The sequence below is a fragment of the Cricetulus griseus genome, chromosome 4 (genome assembly GCF_003668045.3).
Source record: "Cricetulus griseus strain 17A/GY chromosome 4, alternate assembly CriGri-PICRH-1.0, whole genome shotgun sequence".
Taxonomy (NCBI): domain Eukaryota; kingdom Metazoa; phylum Chordata; class Mammalia; order Rodentia; family Cricetidae; genus Cricetulus; species Cricetulus griseus.
Window position 1 is genome coordinate 71,017,156 of NC_048597.1, and position 26,642 is coordinate 71,043,797.

General features: G+C 54.3%; 2 protein-coding genes across 6 annotated transcripts; one reads left to right on the top strand and one right to left on the bottom strand.

Annotated features, from left to right (window-relative positions):
* Nucleotides 1–4,089: 4,089 nt before the first annotated feature.
* Nucleotides 4,090–17,045, top strand: Zdhhc8 (zinc finger DHHC-type palmitoyltransferase 8). 5 transcript variants are annotated; one of them, XM_035444732.1, is made up of 12 exons: nucleotides 4,090–4,279; nucleotides 9,325–9,684; nucleotides 10,285–10,406; nucleotides 10,572–10,729; nucleotides 10,816–10,988; nucleotides 11,170–11,272; nucleotides 11,605–11,696; nucleotides 11,865–12,000; nucleotides 12,335–12,455; nucleotides 12,536–12,657; nucleotides 14,041–15,038; nucleotides 15,907–17,045. In XM_035444732.1, the coding sequence occupies exons 1-12, from the start codon at nucleotides 4,152–4,154 to the stop codon at nucleotides 16,076–16,078; spliced, it is 2,685 nt and encodes an 894-aa protein (XP_035300623.1). In that variant the 5' UTR covers nucleotides 4,090–4,151; the 3' UTR covers nucleotides 16,079–17,045. The 5 variants fall into 5 exon arrangements, with proteins under 5 accessions (XP_035300623.1, XP_035300624.1, XP_027268943.1 ...); XM_035444733.1 differs by lacking the exon at nucleotides 11,170–11,272 and having other exon boundaries at nucleotides 10,816–10,911; XM_027413142.2 differs by lacking the exon at nucleotides 9,325–9,684 and having other exon boundaries at nucleotides 4,095–4,279.
* A 2,102-nt stretch (nucleotides 17,046–19,147) lies between these two features.
* Ccdc188 (coiled-coil domain containing 188) lies at nucleotides 19,148–21,316 on the bottom strand. Its single transcript, XM_027413146.2, has 9 exons — nucleotides 20,786–21,316; nucleotides 20,549–20,656; nucleotides 20,355–20,462; nucleotides 20,222–20,278; nucleotides 20,084–20,143; nucleotides 19,922–19,986; nucleotides 19,730–19,793; nucleotides 19,418–19,467; nucleotides 19,148–19,334 (listed from the first exon to the last, which is right to left on the bottom strand). Exons 1-9 carry the CDS (start codon nucleotides 21,314–21,316, stop codon nucleotides 19,148–19,150), a joined length of 1,230 nt encoding a protein of 409 aa, XP_027268947.1.
* Between the last annotated feature and the right edge of the window lie 5,326 nt (nucleotides 21,317–26,642).

Genomic DNA, 26,642 nt, shown 5'->3' on the forward strand with positions numbered 1-26,642 from the left:
TCTTAGGAGAATCAAGTGGTGTGTTTTGCTGTGGCTCTTATGTAATAGTGGACACTATGGCATGGTTTGTCCATGCTGGTCCTAGAGGCCACTAGGTGGGATGGCAGCTGAAGAGCCCAGTGGGGCTGAGGCTGGCGTTCAGGGCCAAGGTATACTGTTTCCTTGTGGTTGGAACTATTACTTTGTGCCCTTGTATAGGTTGGCTGTGCATGAGAGAGAGAGATGATGATGATGAAGGAAGATCATTAGTACTTTAACCTTGGTGAAGGGGTGGTAGGCAGCCAATCAGGTCTGGCTATTAAGAAAACAGGTTTTGATTGGCTGTGGTTAATAAGGCAGCCCTTAGCTCAATGGAGGGAAAGACCATCCTGGGGATGCATATTTATTCTAGTGCTATGTCACAGTATAGCTGTGGATAGTCAGTTCCTCAACCCTCCTGTTGGAAACCATTAGACGCCCTAACACATCACTGTTAGGATTATGGGACTAGAATAAAACTTGCCGTATGTGGGGCTGGAGGGTCAGTTCTAAGAAACCGTATCAGGCTGCTCACAATTAACTTATGCTCTAAGGAATTCGACCCCTTCTTTGCCTGCTCAGGTAGTACATGCAAGTGAAATGTACATATGTGTATGTATGTATGCATACAGATACAAGAAAGCCCTGGTATTGTGGGCTGTCATGGGTCTCAGGAACTGTACCAACCCTGCCTCTCACAGGGTAGAAGCCATGGTGACCTGATCCCTTAATAAGAGGAACTGCTGGTCACTTTGTAGCTGACTACCACTGCCAGAGGTGCTTTAGCATGTGGCTGTCTGGGCTCCATCTGTCAATTTGTTTATTATTACTGGCCCTGTTATGTCTGACCTTGTCAGAGTGGATGTGCTTACAAATACAGTTTTCATTGTGACATTTCTGTATAGACATATTGTACTTTGTCTAGTTCCACACCACCTCACCCCCTTAAAAAGTACCTTTTCATTCCTCCAGCTGGTTTTTAAAAGTCAACTTAAGAGTACTGGCTGTCTCTTGGCTTTCTCCATCCCAGGAAGAGATCTGCACACAAAGTGGGGCCTGATGAACTAAAATTGTGACATTAATCACAGATGGCCTTCAATGTACTTCGTAGAAGGGCTGCTTGATCTTCCTCAAGGGAATCCCTGGGCCAGGGCATTCATTTCAACAAAGCACAGTAACCCTTTGCTTTGAGTTGTAGTAACAGGTGCTCACCAAATAAGTTTCTTCCCATTACCACTGTTTGGAGGAGGATGGCTGTGGCAGCATCTCAACTAAAATCCAGAAGGGTTCCATACTACAGATACAGAAAGGCCCCTCCAAAGTGGCTAGGGGACACTGCTGTCCTGTGCTCTCGTGTACATTCAAGGAAATGCTTGTTCACACTGTGGAAGGTGTAGCTGAAAGAAACATGCATTGGTCCAAGTCTGAGTGCCCAACTGACAACGGGTTGGAGGATATCAAGGGGTTGTTGAAGCCACCCAGCCTGGCATTGTGTCCTGAGGCACTGGTAGGCTGAGGCAGTAGCAACAAGTGTACAGTAGCACCCTCTTATACATAGGGGACATTCCAAGACCCCCTCCCAGTACCAAGTCCTCTATGTATTATGTTTGTCACTGTATATACACCTGTGAAAATTTAAGTTTATAAATCAGGTAGGTATAATGGGAGATGAAGCCAGACATAACTGCAAGAATATAGTGAATATGGTCTAAATAGTTTACTGTAGGTCTTACCAACACTTTGCTTCACAGGGTCTCTGGCATCACTACTGTTGAAACACAAGAAGACTACGATAAGGAAGTGGGTAAGCCAAGGGAATTCAGATCCAAGGTAGAGAAGAGCAGAATGGTGCACTTATTAAGTTGATTGGTTGGCTGGTTTGACTGCCTCATAGAGCCCAGGCTGGCCTGAAACTGGCTGTGTAGCTGAGGATAACCCTGAATACTGTGTCCACCTAAATGCTGAAACTAGGTAGATATGCCATTTATATGGTGCTGGACTTTGTTAGGTAGGTATTTTACCAACTGAGCTACATCCTGACACTTGTTATGTAGCTTGACTAGCCTGGAACTAACTATGTAGACCAGGCTGGCCTCAAACTTGAGATCCACCTACTTCTTCCTTCCTAGTGCTGGGATTAAAGGTGTGCTCCACCATACCCAGTTGGTTTGGTTTTTGAAATGGGTTTCACTGTGTAGCCAAGACTGCAACTCTGAAGCAATCTTCCTGCCTCAGTCTTCCAAGGGCTGGCATTACAAGAGTCACCAGACCCAGCTAACAGCACACAAATCTGAGTTATTTCTGGAATTTTCTATTTAACAATTTTGAATTGGATAGCCGAAAGCATGGAAAGTCAGAGTGCCACTGTGTGCTGTTTTGTACCTCCATCTGTCCTGAGATGGGCTGACTGCTACTTTTCACTTTGTTTCATCCCCTTTTTCCGTCCTCGGCTGTGGGTGCCATGGTTGCTCTGGTAAAGATCTGCCTGGGCCTCACAGTGCCCATGTTCCCTGCTGCCTTGCCAGCCTATTCAGGAAGAAAGGTGCCATCACCACACGCCTCCGGGCTCAGCAGCTGGTGTCTATCCTGCAGGACACCTGCCTGGGATTCTACATTAACCAAAAGGATCTCACTAGGCAAGCAGTCTCTCCCATGGCCAGTGTTTGCTGTTTTCCTACGTGACTATGGCAGTGGAGCAGTGTGGCTGTCTTGGTACCCTACACACAATATCTGAGTAGAGTCAGACCCAGAACCAGAAGAACTCTGCATGGGCAGGGGGTTATTGGGGGAGCCCTCTGAGAGGGCCATAGAAGTTCTGAGCTTTCTGTATTAGGGATTGCAGAAGGACAAGAACAAAGTGCAGACTATAGATGGTGTAAATTTGGCTGAACTGAGTGCCTAGTGCAGAGGGCCAGAGGATACCTGAGAGCAGAAAGGAGAGTGTCGGTTCAGCTCGCACTGAGCCCTGAGGCCCCTTCACTGGCTATCTTATCAATGCTGGAAGAATTCTTGGTGAACCTATGTCTTCTGGCATCAAATGGCCAACAGAACAGTAATTTGACAGAAAGCACATCACTGTTTATGCTGTTGAAAAGCTGTCTCTACCCTAAGGGATCCATTGAGCTGTGGGCCTCCGGGCCAATGAGTCCCAGGCCTATGGGATTGTTGCAGGGAGGGGGTAATTTCGGGACTCGGGGTTCCGGCTGTACAGAAGAGCTCTCCCAGCATCTCCATCTGGGTAGGGGTGGCAGACAGAGGAGCGCCTTCATCCTGAAGAATCGCCAGCCAGCATCCTGCCCAGGCCCTGAATAGGCTTCAGAGTAGTGTGTTGGAGTGACCAGAGCAGGCAGTGGAGTTTAACCACGTCCCTACTCAAAACACACTGAGGCTGATCCGCCAGGGGAAGCTAATGTAGATGCCTAGCCTGCTTGCCCATACTGCAGCATCTTTGGAAGGCCACGGTCCACCTTAAGCCGCAGCGCCCTGGAGCCGGCAGGTGGGCTCTCCCGCATGTGGGGAGCATGCGCACCCTCCATTGAAGGCCAGGGCAGGGTACTGACGCTTCCTTTAGGGCACCAGCCTTCTAAAGGCACTTCTCGGTCTCCTACTTACACATGCCCTCAGTCAAGCCTGCGGCCTGAGCCAGGACGCAGAGGAACTCGGTGGCCCAACTCTAGTGTCTGGAGGGCTGCTAGTTGGGTAAGGTTTTGATACCCGCGATGCCCCTACCTTGTCACAGCAATCTTCCCCCATACCCTAGTGACTGCCAGGGGCCTTCAGCCTGCCCCGGGACTGTGCTTGGGGAGCACATAGGCCCAAGAGGGGATATCGGGCTAGGACCTTCAAGCAAGAAAACCCGGCTTCCCACGGTCCTGCAAGTACAGAAGGTCGCAGCGCGTGCGTGGGGCGGCCGACTGGCCCGCAAAAGGAGGGGCCTTCAGCCGCCCCCCGCGGCCCCGCCCTCGGCGGGCCTCGCATTAGTCCACCGGGCGCGCTGACATCAGCGCGCCGCCGCCGCCGCCCGTGGGGGGATTTCCTCTGCTGCCGCTGCCGCGGATCCTGCGCCGCGTCCAGCCCGCGCGTCCGACCCCGGCCCGACCCGGCCGGCCCCGCCCGCCCGGCCCCGGGGAGGGATGCGCGGCGGCGCGGCGCCCAGGATGCCCCGCAGCCCCGGGACGCGCCTCAAACCCGCCAAGTACATCCCGGTGGCCACGGCAGCTGCGCTGTTGGTTGGCTCCAGCACCCTCTTCTTCGTATTCACGTGAGTAGGCGCCGGGTCCAGAGCCTGCTGGCTGCGGGGGGCCGGGTGGGTGCACGTGCCCTTACCAGGGCAGCGGCGGGCTGGGCGGGTCATCAGGAGACGGCGAGGGCAAGGGGCTTCGTTCCGGGAGCGGGGACAGGTGAATGCCTGGCCCCTCTGAGTGTTCTAGCAGGCCCTGGGTGTGGCTGCAGCCCTTCCTTCCCAAGGAGCTTTGGAGAGGGGGACGCGTGTCACCCGGAGTCACTAGCCCTCTTCGCAGGCACAGTGGAAGCTGTGAACCCCCTTGTCGCGGCCAGCACGTAAAGCCAAGTTATTCCTGCGATTCCCGCGTAGGTGTGGCCTGCCCCACAGCCTCTGCTGGTCACTCCCGGCCTGGATAGGGCCCTCCTACCCTCCCTGAGCACAATACTGTTAGAGGTTACAGGCCAGGCTCCATACCTACACTTCTAGCCACGAGGGACAAAAAGACCTCAGAGACCAGGCCACCAGTTGTGGGGAGGGAGCACTCTTACTAGCCTGGCACCAGCCTCAGTTTCTTGACATGGCTGGACCACAGGTCATGGGGCCCTCTCTAATGGTCAGACTTGAGGATCCGTGACCACTTGTTTCTTTCTACAGTTCCAAAACCTTGACCCAACCTAGGTAACCAGGTGGGACAGCCCCAGATGTGAGTGAAACTGGGGTGGACCTGAGCCACCCTTTCCACCGACGCAAATGCTGTGGGAGCCTTTGCGGAAGCCTGTTGCAGGAGGAGAGTCCATACCTGGAGGCTGGGGTTGGGTGGGTGCCACTGGCTGCAAAGAACAAGTTTAAAAAAGGCCTGTGTGGACGGCTTATTTCTGGCTCAAGAGACCCTGTGTGTTCTTGTCACTCAGATGTCACGGACTGTGGGACAGGAATGGGTGGTGGTAGGTGAGATTGGAGAAGAAAGACTAGAGGGGACAATCTTGGAAAATCAGATCCTCCAGAGGTTGGAGTTGGTTTTTGTTTCAGTGGGTTGTTTTCAAGTACAGGTCAGTGTCTTTTAACTTTAAAATTAAGAGATGAAATATGGGAGTAAACGTTTTAAGAGGAATTACAGTCCTCTGCCCTGCTCTCCTGGACTCCTGTAGCTTCAGAGGGTCCTCCTGTGGTAGTTCCTGGGAACTTGACCTAGCCCCAAGCTTTGGTCTCTGAGGTTGCTACCTTTCTCCTGGGCAATGGGCCCATACCTGTTGGTGCTCTTAAGGTGTGGGACTCCCTTAGAGGACAGCATTTCACCCTGTGGGTAGCCCACTCTGGCTTCCACTGGCCTTGCAGTTGGGAGAATGTGGTATGAATTGGGCATCTCTCAGTCTATGTGCACCCTTATCTGTCCCTTGGGTGAATCCCTGAGGTGTGGGCATGGCTGGCTCAGACCTTACCTGTCCCACGTTGGCTTTGCTGGGGGACTCCAGGTGGTTCTTTTCTCAGAAAGGGCTCTGCTGGTGAGCTGTGCTGATTTTGAGTATGCCAGGGTTTGTGTGGCAGGTCTGGTAGCCATACTGGGTTAGGTGTTTACTTCAGGATAGGATTGATATCCTCCCAGTGCCTCCCTCCTGCTCGCTGACAGCCCAGACACCAAGAAAAGGGAGAGTTCCCAACCTACTCTTGATGTCTCTATAGAGTCCTGGGACTTTACCTGGAGGTTAGTGACCCTCATGTCTCCCCTTTGCACAACTGAGTGTGAGCTGCTCCTCTCAGGGCACAGTTTACTTACATGTTAAGGAGAAGTAGAGCCTGAGGACTGAAGGACCAGGGACTCCCTCCTAAACTAGCTCACCGAGAGGGTAGGCCCAGCAGTCATGCAGGTTTCTTTCTAGAATCTTCTAGTGGTAAGCAAGGTGTGAGACATGGGACAGATCTCTGGAGGTAGGGTGTGAGAGTGAGGTGGGTTCTAAGCCCCTTTTCCGGGAAGCCTCCTGGGCTCCTACTGGGGTTTTTCTCTCTCTCTCCATGGTACAGTGCCAAGGTGGGTTTGGTGCTGGGGTGGGTCCAAAGGCTTCCTCCAGGCCAGACTGCCCCCAGATCCATTTTTAAAAGGACATGGATAATGCATGTTCCAGGGTGGGGATTGCTGTCAGGTGGCCAACCCAGAGTTGTTAAGCCATTTGGGCATCTGGGAAGGGAGGACCTGAGCCCTCTGCACGGTTAGAAGCCTAGTCTGGGAGAGCAGATGGTCCAGGTCTGGGCCCCTGGCAGCCTTGGGGGTCTCAGGTAATGAATGACTGGAGCACCATGGGAGGGGGCCAGGTTGTCCTGCTTGTGATGGAAGCTCCTGCTCTTCTGAGCCAGTTTCTCTTCTATCAAAGTGTCTAGGGATTGCATAGGTGGGTGCAGCAGCTTCCTACTCCAAAGCCCTAGGATATCCAGGGTGAGTGGCTGCTGTTGTGGTTCCTGGGTGCCCCTCAGGCCAATGATGCTCTCAGACACAGTGTTAATGAAGATCTTGATTAAAAGAAAATGTCTCGAGTAAAAATTTTCCATTCCACATTTAGCTTTGGCAGATATTCTGTCCCTGAAGTCACCCCCTTACTGGGCAGTGTCTTTCTGCTTGCCTAGGCAGGGCTCTGGACCTCCACCTGGGTGGGGCACATAGTGATGGCTTGTGTTTTTGCCTGAGTTACTGTTGCTCAGAGGGCATCTCAGACCTAGAGTTCTTGGAGCCCTGGAGCTAGGAACACACATGCGCTCTTTCGTTCGCGTGCACATACACCCCAATCCCTAGCAGGGTTTGAACCAGACAGGAAAGGGTCCCTAGGGTTGTAGCAGATAGCACCTCCCTACTCACTGAAAGCCAGATGTCCCACCTGCAGACAGGGCCTCTAGTCTGCCTGACTTTTTCTCACCCTCCTGAAAGTTCAGGACTCAAAGTGGTGCCTGCAGGGGTATGTGGGCTGTCTCCAGCTGGGACCTCTTGGAGCCAGCCAGGGTGGGGCTGGCCTGGTGTGTCTGGTAGGCCCAGACTGGATAGAATGGATTCCACAGGCAAGCACTGTAACTTTCTTGAGTAGAGGACTAAGTAAATAAATACCTAGTGCTCCTGCCTGCCACGTCCTTTGGGAAAGCTGGCATGTCCTCAAGTATTCTCCCGTGTCTTTGTGTGTCCTCACACACCCTTTCAGTCTTCAGTGGCCCTTGTGTGTGCTCATACTTGCCTTGTCCTTGGGGGCAGTGGGAAGCCCAGAGAGGCAGAGAGCCTGCCTGAGTCCCAGAGTAGTGGGCAGCTAACCTCAGTTAGACCAGCCTGAGGGAGGAGGTGGAGGAGGAGGGGTGTACCACATGGGTGTATTCATGTGTGCCCATGCGGCAATCTCTGGGTATGAGATGATGTGCAGGTATGTCTATATGGTGTGTGTGTGCCTACAGTAAGTGTATCCATGCAAGTCTTCCTGCATGTACCTGGGTCTGCAGCTGTTTGTTATTCATACACATGGAATGATTGTCTGTGCTTTCATGTATTTGTGAGCTGCAAATTAGTGCTTCTGTGTGCATACATATACATATCTCTGGATATGTGACTTGGAGCATTCACATATACTCTTGTCCATGTTTCTACATGTGCCAATATGTGCTGTGCTCCTCACTACAACCCCTGACCCTGCTCTGTGCACAGGCTTTCTGAGTCTGGACCCTATCCAGACCCTGGTGGGGGACCACTAGGCCTTTTTTCCTTAAGAGAGGCTACCTAGGCTAGGAGGCCTCCAGCAGCATCTAGAGAGGACAGATGCTTGGTCCTGGACCTGGGTCAAGCTTTAGGGGCTTAGAACTCATGCAAGGACAGTGATTTAGTGACTTTCCAACTCAAAGTACACCAGACCTTCTGACTTTTGAGGCCCCATGGCCCTGCTATATGTTTGTGCAGGTGGTGCTCACACTGGCCAGAGGCTACCCAGCCCCTCATCACCAATACTACCCCACTGGTGGTGCTCATACTGGCCAGAGGCTACCCAGCACCTCATCACAAATGCTACCCTACCAATGCAAATTGCCAAACACAGCTCAAGAGCTGACTCTTTGCTTCTTAGGCATCTCACTCAGGGTAACTGTCTGGTTCATATGGCCTGCTAAGGAGCTTGAGGCTCAAAGGGCAACAGAATACAGGCTGCCAGGCTGGTGGGGGACTCTTCTGCCCTGGGAACTAGGCCCTTTCTACTTCCCTGAGGCTAGCCCAAATGAAAGCCAGGAGTCACCCTGGCCCCAATGCCTGTGGTCTTCAGCTTCTTGTTTATAAAGAGAGAGACTTAATGGCTAGGAGCACCAAGGGCTTCGTGCAGGACAAGGTCTTGTAAGGACTGAACTCCCCACATACACCCCTACCTGCTTCTTACACACCTGTGTCTGTCTCCCCTTTACAGCTGCCCTGGGACTCCTTACCACTTCTGCAGGTAGCACTAGGGTTTAATTCTTTTTGACTTTCTAACATGGGGTCTGAATTTTCCCTTTGTACCTGTGTGGAACCAGCCCCTCCCATCATACATCGCAGGGAGCTGGTGTGTTCTAGCAGGTCAAGCTGGAGTGGACCCTGTCCTAGCAGGCTTGGCTGCTTTTCTCAGGGGTGTCTCCCCTACCTACTGAGCCCTTCACTGCTTGGCTGGCCACATCTCAGGGTGCCACCGTTGGTTTTCTGAACAGTATGGATTGGAGGTCACAGACATGCTTTCGGTGCCGTCGGGGTTTCAGTCAGGAATGGGAAGTATAGAGCATGGCATATGGAGGGTGAGCACTCCTGCTGGGCCCTCGTGGCTGTGGCCTGTGTCTTCACGCTGGGTGTCCATGCTGGCCCAGGAAAGAGGACAGGGTGTCATGGCTGGCGGCCCCATAGAGGGTGCTGCCGTGGGAAGCAGGAGCTTTAAATAGCCTCTTGCTTCCCACTAAAAATAGTTCTGCTGCCATGGAGGTGGTTGCTGGGGCGGCGGGCCTGGCTCCTGGCCAAGGCAGGCGTGGGCGCACAGCGTGGACTGTGCACTCAGGTGGCGGGTAACTGTGAGCCCTGCAGACGGCCACCATCACTGTTTTGTGGTTAGGCCAGCCATGAGGGAATCCCCACTGGCCTGGCTCCACAGAGGATCAAACACAGGCAAGAAAGTAAAGCCCTGTGTGTACCCACCTGTCTCAGCAACCAGTGACACCGAAGACAACACTGGGAGCCTGAGACCAGAGGGACTTCCTGAACCTGGTGGGTGGACTTCAGTGCCCACTGCAGGGTCAGGCCTGGGGGCTCAAGACCTGACATGTCACTGTGGAGCAGATTCTGTTAAGGCCCCATCAGGGCCAAGGCAGGTGTGTTTGAGGGAGATGTGCAAAGCCCCTGCAGAGAAGTTACAGAGTCTTCTGGAAGGCTTCCTGGAAGAGATGGCAGCCTTGGCTCCAAGCACTGTGGGATGGTAAGAGATGAGAAGGGTCATGTTCTTTTCCAGTGTTTCTAGGTCTCCTGTGCTGCCACCTGGTGAATAAGGTGGCAAACCCAAAAGAAGGGACTGTTAGAACTAGGACTGTGCCCTGACAGAAAAAGGAGGATGTCCCACAGGCACTGGCTGAAGCAGGGTTGTGGCTCTCCATACCTCAGAAAGTCCCCCTGCTGAGGAGCCCCATATAGACACAGCTCTGGCATGGCCTGACTTAAGCTGTTGGGTAGCTCACTGGCCTCAGTTCTCAGTTCCTGTCTAGGACTCTTAGGAGTCTGGCAGCCTGGACAGGTTGCAGCTGGGTTGGCTTAGCTCTGTGGCCCTAGGCTGATGGGGGGCCTCTCCAGGGTATGTCATCAGCTGTGAATTGTGTCCCTGAGGTGGCCCTGGGGGTTACCAGGGTCAGAGCTTGGCATGGTGGAGACAGCCAAGGAGTAGCTATGGGCTAAGATCTGCTTGTGTGAATGCCAGTGGCCCTCCTAGCGACCTTGGTGGGCCCAGATGCATACATGTGGCTGTGTCTTCTAACCCTGACCTTGACTTCCTCAGACCCAGCTCTCTGCCCATTGTCCATCGCAGGTGCCCATGGTTGACGAGAGCGGTGTCTCCAGCTATTCCTGTCTACAATGGCATCCTCTTCCTCTTTGTCTTGGCAAACTTCAGTATGGCCACCTTCATGGACCCCGGAGTCTTCCCCCGAGGTAGGGCCCTATACAGGGCAGATGGTTTGCTTCTTTTCACTAGAGTGTAAGCGGCTGATTTGAGATCCCAAGTAGGTGGGCTGGGCAGAGATTGGAGAGGCCCTCTCCTGCTAGGAAACTCACCTTCCCGTACTCTTGCCACCCTACTGGGCTCCCGGTGTTCAGCGGACGAGGACGAGGACAAGGAGGACGACTTCCGGGCCCCACTATACAAGAATGTGGATGTGCGGGGCGTCCAGGTCCGCATGAAGTGGTGTGCAACATGCCACTTCTACCGTCCACCCCGATGCTCACACTGCAGCGTCTGTGACAGCTGTGTGGAGGTGACCGCCCCTGCCCTTTCCCCCACCAGGCCCCTGTGCCCCCCGGTTCCTACCCACCATATGTTCTGACACTCTGCCCCTGCCAGGACTTTGACCACCACTGCCCCTGGGTCAACAACTGCATTGGACGTCGCAACTACCGCTACTTCTTCCTGTTCCTGCTGTCACTCAGTGCACACATGGTGGGTGTGGTGGCCTTCGGCCTGGTCTACGTGCTCAACCACTCAGAGGGGCTGGGAGCTGCCCACACCACCATCACGTATCCTTGATCCTCACATGGTCCAGCCCAAGGCAGTGTGTCCCAGGGGGTCAGTGGGTACCTGTCTCTTCCAGCGGAAGAGTCACTGTGCTTAGGCCAGAGGGGACCACAGATGTGTGTCACTGCAGTGGGGGTGGGGGTCCCTGTGTTCTCGCCTCAGCTGTTGGCCTTAACGGGCCAGCATGGCTGTCATGTGTGTGGCTGGCCTTTTCTTCATTCCTGTCATCGGCCTCACTGGCTTCCACGTGGTACTGGTCACGCGGGGGCGCACCACCAATGAGCAGGTGCAAACCCTGTGGGCTGGGCCTCAGGAACCCTCATGTGAGGTTACTTAGGCAGCTATGGGAGGAGGGGCTCAGGGTGTGGGACCCTGACTGCCCATCCCTTGCACCCTTGCCACCTGTGGACATTGCAGCCACCAATAACTCTCAAGGCCTGGAAATGCTTTAACTTCCTGCAAGGGCAGGCAAACATAACCTGGGTATAGGGCACTGCTGGGCCCACTGTGCCCACACTGCCTCTAATGAAGACCACTTTTAAGGACCCCCACCTACCTTTGCCTGTCTCTCTGCCTGTCCTGGGTGGCCAGGCTGGCTGAGGGGTCCCATGCCCACAGGTGACTGGGAAGTTCCGCGGGGGTGTGAACCCCTTCACCCGAGGCTGCTATGGGAACGTGGAGCACGTGTTATGCAGTCCCCTGGCGCCCCGGTGAGGCCCGGCCTGGGCAGGGGGACAAGGAAGCCTGTTCTGGGTGTGGGGTGGGCAGCCTCAGACCCTCAGCCTGGTTCCTTTATGCTCTGGCCAGGTGGGGTTGGCCCTGCCCTTTTTTTGTTCTGGCCTGCTTGTCTGGCCACTGACCTCTTTGCCCTGGTACAGGTATGTGGTGGAGTCCCCCAGGATGCCACTCTCAATAAGCCTAAAGCCACCCTTCCTGAGGCCTGAGCTCCTGGAGCGAGCTGTGCCCCTCAAGGTCAAACTTAGTGACAATGGACTGAAAGCTGGCCGCAGCAAGGTGGGGGTTTGGACTGGAACAGTAAGGGGATGAGAGTGGGACTGTGGGGTGTACAGTTGGGGACAGGAAGAAGAGGTAGAGGGAGTGGGCAATTTTTGTGCATGTGTCTAGAGCCACAGGAAGTTACTATTTAAAAAAGCTAAACTTCCAGCCAGGCGGTGGCACAAGCCTTTAATCCCAGCACTTGGGAGGCAGAGACAGGTGGGATCTCTGAGAGTTCAAGACCAGCCTGGTCTATGGAGTGAGTTCCAGGACACCCAGGACTGTTACACAGAGAAACCTTGAAAAAACAAAACAAAAACCACACCACCCACCACTGCTCCCTCTTTGCTAGTCCAAGGGCAGTCTGGACCAGCTAGATGAGAAGCCTCTGGACCTTGGACCTCCACTGCCCCCCAAGATAGAGGCTGGTACCTTTGGAAGAGATCTGAAGACCCCGAGACCTGGCAGTGCTGGTGAGGTGGAGGGCTGCTAAGGAAAGGGACATGAACTGGCCTTTGTGTGACTCCCCCATGACTGTGATCCCTCTTCCTAGAGAGTGCCCTAGAGAGTGCCCTATCAGTACAGAGGACCAGTCCCCCAACACCTGCCATGTATAAGTTCCGGCCAGCTTTCTCCACTGGCCCCAAGACACCCTTTTGTGGACCTAGTGAACAGGTAAGGCCAGGCTTTGCCTCTGGGAAGGGTCCCAACTCTGGAGACAGCCCTACCTCTGGGAAGGCCCCATATCTGGGAGGGACCTGCCCCTGGGGAAGGTCTGCCCCTGGAAACAGCCTTGTTTGACTATGGTATCCTGTCCCCATTCCTGTTGTGCTCCTGACAAGGCCATGCTTGTCACAAAGTTGTCATGTACATGCTGGCAGGACTGTGTCCTGTGGGCATGCTGAACTGGGGTCCTTGGAAGGGGCATGTGACGTCATCCTGGCCTGGCATCTGTTTCTCTGTTGGCATTGCCCATAGACCAGGTGGGCAGCTTCGCCCTCTAGCAGTTAGGATGTCTGGAATTCCACCATTAGTCACTCTGTAAGACCCACGGGAAGCCCTCAGAAGAACTGAAGGTTTGTTTGAGAAAGCACATTTATATTCCTGAGTTAAGTACTTCTTTGTCTACCACTGTAGAGCAGTCTGCAGCATGGAGCAGCCTGTGGAATGTTCCCAAGGCTGCCATCCCTCCTAGAGGTTGCTTGAGAGACTAGTTCCTCACATCTAGAGCAGCTCTACCCTGGAGGCCTCCTTGCCTATCTGGTCCATTGTGTGAGAGAGTGAGCCTGGGCCCCTCTGGGCAAGGGTCCATTCTTGGGGCAGTGTGGTAGCCCTGCTGCCCAACAGGAGGGTTGTGTAGGTTGGAACGATGGGCTTCAGACCCTCTTCCTGTGTCAAACTGCCTTCCTGTGACTGATCTGTACCCACCAAGGAATCCATAAGGCTGCCTGAGTACAGAGGATATTACTTACAGGCTTTGGAATCTGATGGGCTTGTGGCTCACCCTAGTCACAGAAACTGAAGAAGCCCTCTGCCCATGGCTGAGGCCACTCTAGGTTGGAGAGACCCAAGGCCATAGACCTTGCATCTGCAGAAACCAGCTCTGTCTGGCCTTCCAATAAGAGCTCTACCTTGGTTGCCTTAGGAAGGGTCCATGTAGCCTGTCTTGGTGATTGTGGGTAGAGGCAAGCCCCACACCACCTCTCCTTGGGAGGCAAACTTTAGGAACATAGTGCCTAGTCATCTATTCCAACTCCAGTCCATAGTAGGCACGGGAGGGGTGAGTGTGGGGCAGGGATGGGGGCCTTTTTTTTTTTTTTTTTTTTTTTTTTTTTTTTATTGTATTAGTTCCCCTTGCTTCCATGGCTGGTGTATTGAACTGCACCCTCAGAGTTTTTGGTGCTGTAGGGTCAGGTAAGGGGTGAGGGGTGGGAAATTATTAGTTCCCCTTGCTTCCATGGCTGGTGTATTGAACTGCACCCTCAGAGTTTTTGGTGCTGTAGGGTCAGGTAAGGGGTGAGGGGTGGGAAATGGTGAGAGTGCCCTGTCCTCCTACAGGTCCCAGGCCCTGACTCCCTTACTCTGGCAGATGACAGCACTCACAGTCTAGACTTTGTGTCTGAGCCCAGCCTGGATCTCCCAGACCACGGGCCTGGTGGTCTGCACCCTACCTATCCCCCTTCCCCAACCCTCAATGCCACCGATGCCTTCTCAGGTGCCTTACGCTCCCTGAGTCTCAAGGCTGCCAGCCGGCGGGGTGGGGACCACATGACCCTACAGCCACTGCGTTCTGAAGGTGGGCCCCCCACACCCCACCGTGGTCTCTTTGCTCCTCATGCACTGCCCAACCGAAACGGCAGCCTGTCCTATGACAGCCTACTTAACCCTGGCTCCCCCAGTGGCCATGCATGCCCCACACACCCCTCTGTTGGCATGGCCAGCTACCATTCACCCTACCTGCACCCTGGGCCATCAGATCCATCGCGGCCCCCACCCCGCAGCTTCAGTCCTGTGCTGGGTCCCCGGCCTAGGGAACCCTCTCCTGTGCGCTATGACAACCTGTCTCGGACCATCATGGCCTCTATCCAGGAGCGCAAAGACAGGGAAGAGCGTGAACGGCTGCTGCGCTCCCAGACTGACTCACTCTTTGGTGATTCTGGTGTCTATGACACACCCAGCTCCTACAGCCTGCAACAGGCCAATGTGTTAACAGAAGGTCCCCGTGGCTCTGTGCTGCGCTATGGCTCCAGGGATGACCTCGTGGCTGGGCCTGGCTTCGGTGGTGCCCGAAATCCTGCCCTGCAGACGTCATTGTCCTCACTGTCGAGCTCTATGAGTCGGGCACCACGGACATCTTCTTCCTCCCTGCAGGCTGACCAGGCCAACAACAATGCCCCAGGAACCCGGCCTGGCAGTGGTTCGCACAGGTCACCTGCCCATCAGGGCCTGCCTTCCCCACCAGGCACTCCCCGATCGCCCTCTTACACGGGCTCCAAGGCCGTCGCCTTCATCCACACGGACCTCCCGGACCGGCCACCCTCACTGACTATGCAGAGGTGGGTGCCCGGCAGTGTAGAAGGGTTTCTCCATGCAGGGCCCCTTATGAGCTGGTTCTTCCAGCTCATCCTGGAGGACCCATGGTTGTCTGCAGGGACAGTACAAGTGGGTGGGCCTTACCTTGCCTTGAAGGCCCCTAGTTACCCTGTTGTGGGAGATTTGGCTCTGGGTACGTGATGCATGTGGGAACAGACACATCTGCACGCTGAACCATCACAGACTTGGCCCAGGGCCCTCCCTGGAGCCAGCCATACATGGCTCTGTAGACTCCTTCCTTCCCAGGGACACTGTACTCCCCTGGTCTTAGGTTGCTGAGAGTGAGGTATGTTGCTCACATGCTTGAGCATGCAGCCCCAGAAAGCAGGGGGCCTCCATGCATAAAATGGGGAAGGAAGGTGGGCCCTAGGCACCTGAGCATTGGTGAGGTCTGAGAGGAGACCCTATTTAGGCTATGTGGCTACAAAGAACCCATGAGGCATCCCTACCTGTGCAGGAGCCTGTTTGGTTTTCTCAGGAGTGGTGAGATGGGGAGACCAGCTACAGTTCTCTAAGAACAATAGCCAGCTCTGGCCAGGCCAGAGGATAGAAGTGCTGCCCCTCTTCCTGAGAGACATTGGGGAAAGAGCTGGGCTTCCCAACTTCAGGGCCAGTGGGCAGGGTAGGGCCAGAGACTCAGGCTAGCTGCTCTTTGTCTGATCCAACTGGGAGAAATCAAGGTACCCATGAAGATGACAGCAGTTCTGGCAATGTCTGTTTGTCCTGTGATAGCAGAGTCCTCTTAAGGACGAGGACTGCCTAGGGTCCACATCTGCATGAGTCCTATTGCCCACTGTCCTGTGTTCACTGTGTGTGCATGTTTTGATGCAGGGATCACCCTCAGCTGAAGACCCCCCCAAGTAAGCTTAACGGGCAGTCCCCGGGCATGGCCCGTCTGGGGCCTGCTGCCAGCCCCATGGGGCCCAACGCCAGCCCTGCCCGGCACACGCTGGTTAAGAAGGTGTCCGGCGTGGGTGGGACTACGTACGAAATCTCGGTGTAAGAACTGAGCACCACTCATCTGCTGTGACTCCACGGGGACCAGGACCCCCACAGTAGCTCCCCCACCCCCATCAACTTCTCTGCCCCAGAGAGAGGAGGCTACCCAAGCCTGGTGTGGACACATCAACAGGAAAGAAAGCCCCGTCTCCACAGCTTGTACTCCGGCCTCTGCCTGTCCATCCACTTACCTACTCACAGGCAGATGGATCCAAGGCTGTGGACTGTGATGGGGACTTGGACTGCCTCATCCATCAGCCAGTCTCAGCCCTGCACCCTATTGCCCTCAGTCCCCAAGGCCAGTCCCCAACGGTCCCATGGGCCCACTCTATCCTTTCTGGATGGGTTGCTGTAGTCCCATGCTCCCAGCTGCTCCTAATACATGGCCTTTCACTGACCTAGCTGGTAGCTTGTTGCTTGGCAAGGCCTGTGCTTTGCAGGGAGTGTAACCCTGGCCTGCTCTGGGTTGTGATGGATGGATGGACAGATAATCTAGCTGTATCAGGGGTCCCAGCTCCCTGTGTTCCTGTCTTGCCTGGCTGGTGGGTTTATGTCCCTGTGTCTGTATGCTGTGCTGCCGTGCCACGTCTGATGTGTTAGTGCTCGGCTGCCACTGTTCTTTCATCAAAGCCTTAACTTCTGCTTTATGCTCTTGTGGGAGGTGATGGGGGGGGATGGTAGGCCAGAGCAGGGAGGGGCCAGATGCTGCCCCAGGGACTGGTGGGGCCTGGAGCCCCCTCCCTCCCTCTCAGGCCTTCCCTGCCAAACTGGAGAGTCCTCACCCCAAAGCATACAGAGTTCCCAGCACTGGCTCAGCCAGTGCTGCTGGAAAGCACATCAGGGAAGGTCGGTTCTCCCCCTGGCGTCAGGGACCCGAGTAAGCACATGGCAGCGTCCGCTTGCATTGTCTGTTTTATGTTTTTATATTTACATCTATATATCTATAATTTTATTAAAAAAAGGAAAAATCATTTTGATCCTTTCCTTGGCAAGACTACGGCTGTGGATGCAGGGGAGGGTGTCAGGAAGGGGGTTGGCCAGCCGGCACAGGGTGGCACATTCCTCTTGGACATTTCTGATGACATGCCAAGTCAGGCCTAGTTGGTAATGGGCCTTCAGCTGGTAAGTGCAAAGGTCTCTAACCCCCAATCTGTGTCATGCCAGACAGCAGGGTGTGTGGTGACAGGTTAGAACCATAGCTGCCTCATGGGACTCTGAGGCAGGTGCAATGGAGGGTACACCTGGGGCCAACACCTGGGGCTGAGAGCTCTACATAAATTACTGTACTTTCTAGAATTCACTCTTCTATGCTGTATACCAAGGGAGGGATTGAGGAGTGCCAGAAAGCCACATTTTTCTGAGCTAGGGCTCAGAGCAGGGCTGGAGAGGGCTGGGCTAGGTCCAGTATTTTGGGGAGGGATTTTCAGAAACTCAGAGGGGAGGTGTCCAGAACCTAGGGCCCCATAACTGTACCCCCAGCTGACCTCCACCTTTTTGCTTCTCTCTCACGGACATCGGCCCACAGGGGGCGAATTGGCACCTGTAGTCGTGGATGGGGGTGGCGTGGTCCGCCTAGGGGGACTCCTGGCCTGCACCTGTGCCACCTTGGCCATCCCGAGGAACACCCGCCGCTGCGGGCCCCCTGGAGCGTGGCCGCTGGGGCGCCCCCCCGTGGGACCATTTGTCGGCTACATTCTGCTGCAACCAGCCTTTTCCCCAGCCTCTCAGGTCCCTAGCAGGACACCAGTAGGTGGCTCTAGGGCCGTGGACAACCTGCCGGGGATGCAGAAGACCAGGCTGCTATAGAGCTTAGAGTGGGCCTGGATGTGGCCCAGGATCCCTGCCATTCCCTATCAACCAGCCACATCTTGACTGATCAGTCTGCCAGGGCCCATGACCCTGTGTCCAGGTGACCTCAGGAAGTCCCACCCCCCACCTGCTGCAGGGGCCCAGTGCCCCACTGGGGGTGGCCCCAGAGCTACTGGGAACCAGCATGATGTTCACCCCAGCCTCCCTATTCCTTCCAAGCACTTTAAGCCACTTCCTCTGGGGAGCCCAGGCCTCTGTGGGTTGGGCTGGGGTGGGGGTCTCAGGTCATTGCAGGTTACTGCACCTCTCCACTCCACCCCAAGCACATGAACAGATGCCTTAAAGTCCTGGAGCTGCCAGCCAGCCTGATGGAGCACTGACCTGGTCCATCCACCTCTGCCTCTTGCCTGCCTGACCCCACCTGGGCTTTGTGTATTCAGGAGTGATGCTCTGGGGACACCCAGTCTGCAGGCCTGGGTGCCCCTAGAAGGGCAGAGCAGAGCCCCTGCCCCCCCCCCCAGTTTCGCACAGGGGCCCTGTCTGGGGTCCACTCTGGGCAGCAGCCCTTTGTGTCCCATTTGGAGACACAGAACCCATAAAGCTCTCTTTTGTCCTACAGGATTTCCCTCCCTCAACTACCCTAATAAATTTTTTTTTTGTGTTTACCTCCATGGCACTATCCAGCAATGTGAATCCCCTTTCTTTAGTCTTGGACAGTGCCAGGAGGCTGAAGTGACAGGGACCTGGGATGAGGGGTTGACAAGATGGGGTGGGTCAGCAGATTCAGAGCTCTGACATCTGGGGTCCTCAGGAGGGCCTGATTCAGGAGGTGAGCCCCAAGGACTCCTGTAATTGCCTAGCTATAGTCTTTTAGGGGAGACCAACCTGCTGTACTCTCAAGCTCCAGGAGGCCTTTGTGTAGGAATACCCTTGGGGGCAGATAGGAGCCAATACTGAGATCTGAGGCAGAGGCTCCAACACCAAAACCCAACTATCAGAACAAGAGTGCTTCAGAAAGTTCCCAAACCTCTTCCCCCAATGCCCCAGTTTCCATGGAAACAAGCTTACATGCAAAGTGTGTCATGACTGTATGTCCAGCTGCAGGCCCAGCCCTCAGGACAAGCCCCGCCTCCACCCTTTTCTGCAGCTCCTGGTAGAGACTATGTGCAGCAGTGCTGTAGGCAGGAACCAGTAAGGCCACTGGGTTCCCTGGGCAGCGCCAGACACCTGGCCTCCTCCTTGCTGGGGCCTTTGGGCCTCCGGCCTAGAAAGGCAGGAAGTCGTCCACCTCGAGGCGCAAGAAGGGACCCAGTAGGGCCCTGAGCTTCCAGACGGCGGCTCGGCTCAGCAGGGGTGGCACCAGCCCCTCGAAGGGTGCAGGGTCCACCACGTACACGTAGGCCGCCGTGCAGGCCAGCAGAGCACCCAGCAGCAGCCTCAAGGCCAGCAGCCTGTAGGCGGTGGCAATTAAGGGGTAGGGAACGTCCATGGGGATGATCCTGGGGGGCTGGGCTCTGCCCAGAAAGTGACCTACCAGAGCTGGCCCTTTAGGCCCTCGGAACATCCCAGCTGTGGCCTGCCTTTCTGTCGGGGAGGGGGCTGGGTCAGAAACTGTCCTCAGTACCTTGGGGGCCTTGGGGAAGGGCATATCCTTAGCCCTGAGGTGCCCACAATATATACGGACGCCATTGTGGGCCACCCAGCTCTGCCCTCTCCCCCTCCCTTCCCTTTGCAACCACCAGCTCTAGGCCTGAGACCTGGTCCCTGAAGTCCCATTTCTCAGACTCTCCCTAGCAGTACCCTGGGTGGGGACTCTGGGATCGGAAGGGATGGGGTAGGGACTCACCTCCATACATGACATCTGCTGCTGCTGCTGCTTCCTAGCCTGAGTGCGGCAGTGGGCCCTCTCCCTGGGGGAATCACGCTTTGAGGACCATGCAGCCCTTGCCCCAGCCTGGCACCACCTCTTCTGTGGGACTGGAGATAGATAGCAGTCCACCCCATCCCGACTTGGCTCATCCCGGGGTCCCCGCATCACCCCAGAATCTCCAGCTGAATGTCCTCCATCTGATCCAGCACACCACGGATGTCCTTCTTTAGGTTCTAGGAGGCAGAGGAGGTGAAGCTGGCCCTCTGTCCCTTCACTGTGCTGTACCCACTCCTCTCACGGCCGTCTTCCCGATGACCTCTGATGACCTACCAGGAGCCCGGTGGCCTGGTTGTTCAGAGCCATGTGTACCTCAGCCACGCCGTCCCACACCTGGGGGCAGGGAATGGGGGCTGTATCACACTCAAGGATACGGCAGGGGCTCCCTCCCACCACCTGCCAAACAGGCACCTCAGTAATGGCCATCTTCTTCCTCTCAAAGGACAGTCGGATCTGTTGCAGCTCACTCTAGGTGGGGAGGAGTGGTGTGGGCACCGGAACCTGCTCCCTGCTCCCCAGGCCAAGCCCCTCCCCCAGGGCCCACCTGGGACTGTTGCACAAAGGACTCTTCCCCCCTGCAGAGCTCCCACTGCTGCAACAGCTGCACAGGTGCCCTGTCTTCCAGGGGCCGGGTGCTGGCCGACCCGGGGGACTGTGGGAAAACCCCCGATCATGCCCAAGGCTGTGGACAGCTCGAGGTGCTGCTGCACGGGTCCCGGGCTGCACACTCCCGCTTACCCAGGCCAGGCCTGTGCAGCTTGAGTGCTCGGCACACAGAGGCAAGAACTGCTGCCCTGGTCCCAGGAGGGCCCCCAGCTGCTCCCGAAGGTCCTGGTTCTGCCTTTTCTAGGTCAAGGGACACAAAGAAGGGGTCACCTGCCCTGGTTACTTCTCAGACCGGAAACCAAAACAGGGGAGCTTGGGCTGGGGCTGTGAGGAGCAGCGAGTGCCCATTGGCCCATGGGATGCACTCACCAGGCTGTGATTCTCCTGTTCCAGCTGTAGAAAGGATTGCTCGGCAAGCCCCAGTGTCCCACTCTGGACCTGTGTGGGAGCTGTCCTGGGTGAGGCTGTAACCCCTCCTCCGGGAGGCAGGGTTGGACATGGGCAGGACCTGGGTCCTAAGGTGGGGGATCCTGTCTGCCTAGGTGGCCCCTGTTCACGCCCTGGGTGCAGGGGGCAACCCCACTCTACCTCAGCTTCCACTTCTTGTCTGGACCCTGCTGGCTCTCGAGCTCTCTGTCTTGGCATGTCTCCTTCTTCACTTGACAAAAACATCCCAGGTGCCTCTCCTCCCACTCTGGATCCCTCATTCCCTGTTCCTGGAGTAGGGAAAAGTCTGGAAGTCTCTAATGACTGAGTGGATTGAAGGGGGGCCAGAAAGGGCCACCCTACAAATCCCTGGCAGGGCTGATCCAGGCAACCTCCATGACTGCTCAGAGCTGGGGCTGGGGGACACTGGGGATGAGAGTGTCCACAGGGCCCCAGGGGTTTTGACCCCTCCATCCCTCCCTGTGACCCCTTCCTGACCCAAGGTCCAGGCTCTGGCCTGGCTGACCTGCCACTCTCTTTGAGGGCACTTTAGATGTCACCTTGGCTCACAAGTCTACCCAGGGTGACAGTCACAAAGGCCTGGGTACATCCAGGGAGGTCACAATGGGATGGGGCTGAGGCTGGGGCAGAAGGGAGGCTAGTGGGCCACTCCTGCCTCAGCCCTGTTCTCCCTGTCCCCAAAGTCCCAGCGACTGTGTCTTTCCTCTGTGTGTGGAGGAATGTTCATGGTGCCCATTCATTCTCAGAAGGCTGGCTCTGGGAGAAATCAAGTGTGACAAAAATGGCAGTTGTCCTCACTCCAAGTTCAAGATCATCTGTTATGAGTCTCTGTCAGGACCCAGCTGACTAAAGGTGGGTGGGCAAGACCATCAGGACCCCGCCCCTTTGGTTATGCCCTCAGGTTCAGTCAGGTTGCCAATGGCCTACTTCTGAGCCCAGGTTAAATCATAGCCATGTTCATGTCTATTTAAGAGTGGAGGCAGCTGACATGATGCCACATGGGTCTAGAGGCATCTTTCCCTGCTGAGGTTACACTGGAAAGCCAGTCTGAGGATGTTCTCTGCTTCCACTCCATGAGCTTGGACTCAGCCCTGAACCTTGAGGGCCCTCTCCAACCCCAGAGGCCCTGACAGTCCATGCTGACATCTTGCTGCTCACAGTTCTGGGGGCTTGGTGACCAAATGTTTTGTTTATTAGCAGTGCTGGGGATGCAGTCTAGGGTCTTGTATGTATAAGGTAAACTTTCCATCCCTGACCTGAGCTTCTCCCCAGCCTAGCTGTTTTATTTTTTTCTTTCTTCTTCTTTTTTTCTTTTCTGAAACATGGTTTCTCTGTGTAGCTTTGGAGCCTGTCCTGGAACTCACTCTGTAGACCAGGCTGGCCTCTAACTCACACAGATCTGCCTGCCTCTGCCTCCTGAGTGCTGGGATTAAAGATATGCACCACCACCTCCCAGCCTTGGTTTTCCATATTTATTTATTTATTTATTTATTTATTTATTTATTTATTTATTTATTGGTTTTTCGAGACAGGTTTCTCTGTGTAGCTTTGGAGCCTATCCTGCCACTCGCTCTGGAGACCAGGCTGGCCTCGAACTCACAGAGATCCACCTGCCTCTGCCTCCCAAGTGCTGGGATTAAAGGCGTGCGCCACCAACGCCCGGTGGTTTTTCATTTTTAATAGCTAATGTATTTTTACTTACATGTATTGTGGGTATCTCTGTGTGTATGCATATGTACACGTGTGCAGACGCACTTGGGGGCCAGAAAATAGTGCTAGGTCCCATGACAGCCCTGGATCCCATGGAGTTCCACGTGGTTGTGAGCCAGCTGCTGTGGGTGCTGTGGACTGAAGTCTGGTCTTCTGCAAGAGCTTTTAACTCCTGAGGCATCTCTGTCCCTTGGATTTTCTGTTTTGGGGTATAATATCTCCTTGATTTAATCTCTTCTGCTTTCCCCACTTCCTTGGAGCTCCCAGCAGATGTTGGATCTCTTCTGTGTGTCTTTGGTATTTGTATGTCAAAACCTTCAAGTCTTAATATTTATTTTTTGTGCATATACACATGTGTGATTTATTTATTTGTATTTTGTGTGTATGTATGTTTTGCCTGCTTCCATGTTCATCACATGCATGCCTTGTGTCCATGGAGCCAGAGGGTTCAGACGTGTTTTGTTTCAGAATCTCCCACTGGGACTTGGAGCACTCTGATTAGTCCAGGCTAGCTAGCCAGTCAGCTCTGACCAGATCTGCTGTCTCAGCCCACTGAACTGGGATTACAGTGTGGACCACCACCCCTAGACTCTTACAGGGCTTCCAGGGATCCGATTCAAGTCCTCAGGGTTCAGCGGCAAGCTCTTTACTGAGGTTTGGCCCTCCTCTCCCACTTCATACACAGTGTTGTGTCATTTAATGATGGGTAAGTTCTAAGGAATTAGCCAGTAGATGACTTGGCATTCTAAAATATACTGTGTAAGCCTAGACGGTGCCGTTTCCCACACACCTGGGCCATGTGGAACCTGGGTGTGAAGGACCCACTGCTCTTTGAGTGTCAAGTGGGGCAGTGTGAGACTGAGGAAAGAGCAGAACAGGGCACACTCCTAGATGTCGGAGACATCACATGTCACAGCAGAGCCCAGCTGTGTAAATCCCTTTAAAAAACAAACACAAAGAGCCCAGTAAAATAATAAAAAGTTTCATGGTAAATGCATAAGGGAGCATCATAGTCATTTATTGCCATTTGCACTGTTGGGCACTGTACCTTGTTTTTGTTTTTTTATTATACTATTTTTTATTTAAATTAAAATGATCTTATTTCACATACCAATCCCAGTTCCCTCTCCTGTCCTCCCATGCCCCCCACCAACCACCCATCTCACTCACCCACCCACCCGGTCCACTCCTCAGAGAGGGTGAGGCCTCCCATGGGGGTCATCAAAGTCTGTGACATCACTTGGGGCAGGGCCTCGGCCCTCCCCTGTGTATCTAGGCTGAGAGAGTATCCCACCATGGGGAATGGGCTCCCGAAGTCCCGGGCACTGTACCTTGTATGTAATTCACTTTATTCAGCGGGTAGAGCTGTGGGTGTGTCCTTGCCACTCCCACTACAAGCACAAGGGGTATATTTTGTCACAATGCCTACATCATAATTAGTTGATGTGAGTTTTTCAATACTGCCAAAAGTCTTTAGCAGTGATGGGGATGAAAACCAGAGCTTTGGACATGATAGGCAAGTAACTACAGTTGAGTTACATTCTCAATCCTCAATATTATACATTCTTATGCAACCACAAGTGGCCTGTAGTTGACCAAAGTGTTGTGTAGCACATGATGTTGTATTTAAAAAAAAAAAAAACTTCAAATTTCAGTGGATAGATATGTATGTACTGGGATTAAAGGCGTATGCCACCATTGCCTGCTATCAGTGGTCACATTTTTAATTCCTGAGGTGTTACTGCTAATCCCTAGAAGTCTCTTTTTCAGAGTGTCCTGTTCTCTCTTCAGGAAATAGTGGTTTTGGAGGAGAACAAGATTTTTTTTTTCTGCCTACATTTTCTCTTTCTCCCTTATGGTTCTTTGGTTCTGTTTTCCTTCATGTTTGGTCTTGAGACTTCTCATTAGACACTATTCTAATAAAAACCTGTCATTTTTCTTTTCTGTCTCTGTTTACAAGGGAGTTGAGAAAGCTAATGGGTACTTTTTCTATTAAACACAGGGATGGTCGAGGTTTAAGAAGGAAGGCCTCTTGCCACACATCTCCCTGCTCCAGCTCCGATGTCTGGAATGGAGACTTAGACCTAGAGAGTTTGCCTAGAAAGTTCTGTTGGCAGTTCCCATAATCAGTACTAGAGTACAGGTTTGCCTCCAGTCAGTGCCCAGTTCCCAGTAAGTTGTCTCCCTGAGTTAGCTCTGCATCCCATTTTTAGTTTCCTGACGTTCCTTACAGATGGTTCCTCTCCTGCTGTCTTGCAGAATTGGAATGGATACCCAGAAGAAGCCATTGAGACCTGTGGCAGAGGAAGAGGAATATAATACAGTGACAGCTCAGGCTGGGCCCAGCTGGCCACGCTAGCAGGAGCTCTGCATTTTCCCAGGATGGGACACATCTGTACACACATAGCAACCGGCAGACACTGGCAATCCTGTAATAGGAGAGCCTGGAGTTGCTCCAGTGTATCCTAAACTACGTAGAAGCTGCCTACTCAGGCCACTGGAGGATGCTAGGTCTTCCAAGCACTCTGCCTGTTCGCTACCCTCTGGGGTCTCATGGTTTCCAGAATATACTGGTCTCGGATGGCATTTGGTGTGAAGTGACTATGGTAGGGGTGAAGGGCAATACCAGCAAAGGCCCTGAGTAGCTGACATTGGTGGTGGTGTTCTGTGTTCTGTGTCTCTAGCCTGGTAAGTGTCCAGGAAGATGCGCAGGATCCTCAGAGGCTCCCGTCCTGTGTGACTACAGTGGTCTCACACAGAGGCTATAGCCTAGGGCCCTCAGGTCTCAACTCCAGGTGCCCAGGTTGGGCCACAGCTGCTGAGCAGCCGTGAGGTAGTACCCAGGCACTTTAGACACTCTTCTGCTCTCCTATCTGAGGCCCTAGGATGTCACCTCAACCTGGAACCCCGCATTCTCTGATCACCTTACCTTTGCTTGGGCTGTGCCCTATCTGGAAGGCTAGTTTCTTTCAAAGCCAGCTCTGAAGATGCCTCCCCTCTCTCCACGGTCCTTGTATGGTCTTGAGTTCCAGAGTGTCCCGGGAGGTGGAGGAGTCTAGAAGGAGAGAAGAATCCTGGCTCTGCAGCATAGTTGGCTCCTGCTCAGAGCATCAGCTGTGCTAACGTGTTGTAAACAACTTGCAAAAATTGGTGTGTTGAGTTGGAGTGAGGGTCTGTGTGGAGCCCTGCTTCATGCAGGAGAAGGGTTGGGTCTGCATTGGGTAGGGTCCTGCATAGGTGCAGAGACTCACAGCCACACAGAAGTGTGGGAAACAAGAGTATGTTGTTAGGAGCTAGAGTGGCCCTGGCCCCTGTTGCTAGGCAGCACACTTCCCTGGGCACCAGTTGCTATGGCAGCCGCTTCCTGCCCATGTTGCCATGACACCCAGATGGCCTTGAGGAGCCTGGAGTGGTGGTAAGGGGCTAGCTACTCAGATACACTTACCCCTCCTTGGCTGGTGCCTAGGGCAAGCTGAGGAGAGAAGAGACAGGGAAAGGCCTGCTGTCCACAGCTTCTTGCCTACAACTGGCCTGGGATGAAGTGTGTGTGTGTGGGGGGGCGTGGTCTGATTTGACTTTACTCACTGTGGCCTTGACATTCAATGTCCCATGTTCATTTCAGGGCCTGGTAAACCCCAAGTCACAGAACCAGCTGCATCCCTGAGGGGTCCCCATCTCTGCGCTTTTAACCCTGGCTTCTGGCCCAGACCCAGCCAGTCTGCCCTCTCCTCTTGCAGCTTCAGAGCACTTTGCATAGGACTTGAGGGTCCTAGCAGACCCCGGATAAATGGACTCTGGGTTTTGCAGACATTCCTGGAGAGCCCTTGGAATTGTCCTCTGTCACTTGGGACTCAGGCCACTCCTTTTACTTCCCAGGACTAGGCATGAAGTCCCCTTTGGTCTACTAGAGATGTAAGGTGACACTTGGCTGTGGCTCTGAGCCATGGCCTTGGATCTCCCAGGTGTCCTTAGACTCATAGCCAGAGGGGCAGATGAGGGATGAAGTGGCCTGTATGACCAAGTCATCCCAAGACCAGAAGGTAGGGGCTGTTAGGCTCCTGTTCCTGGC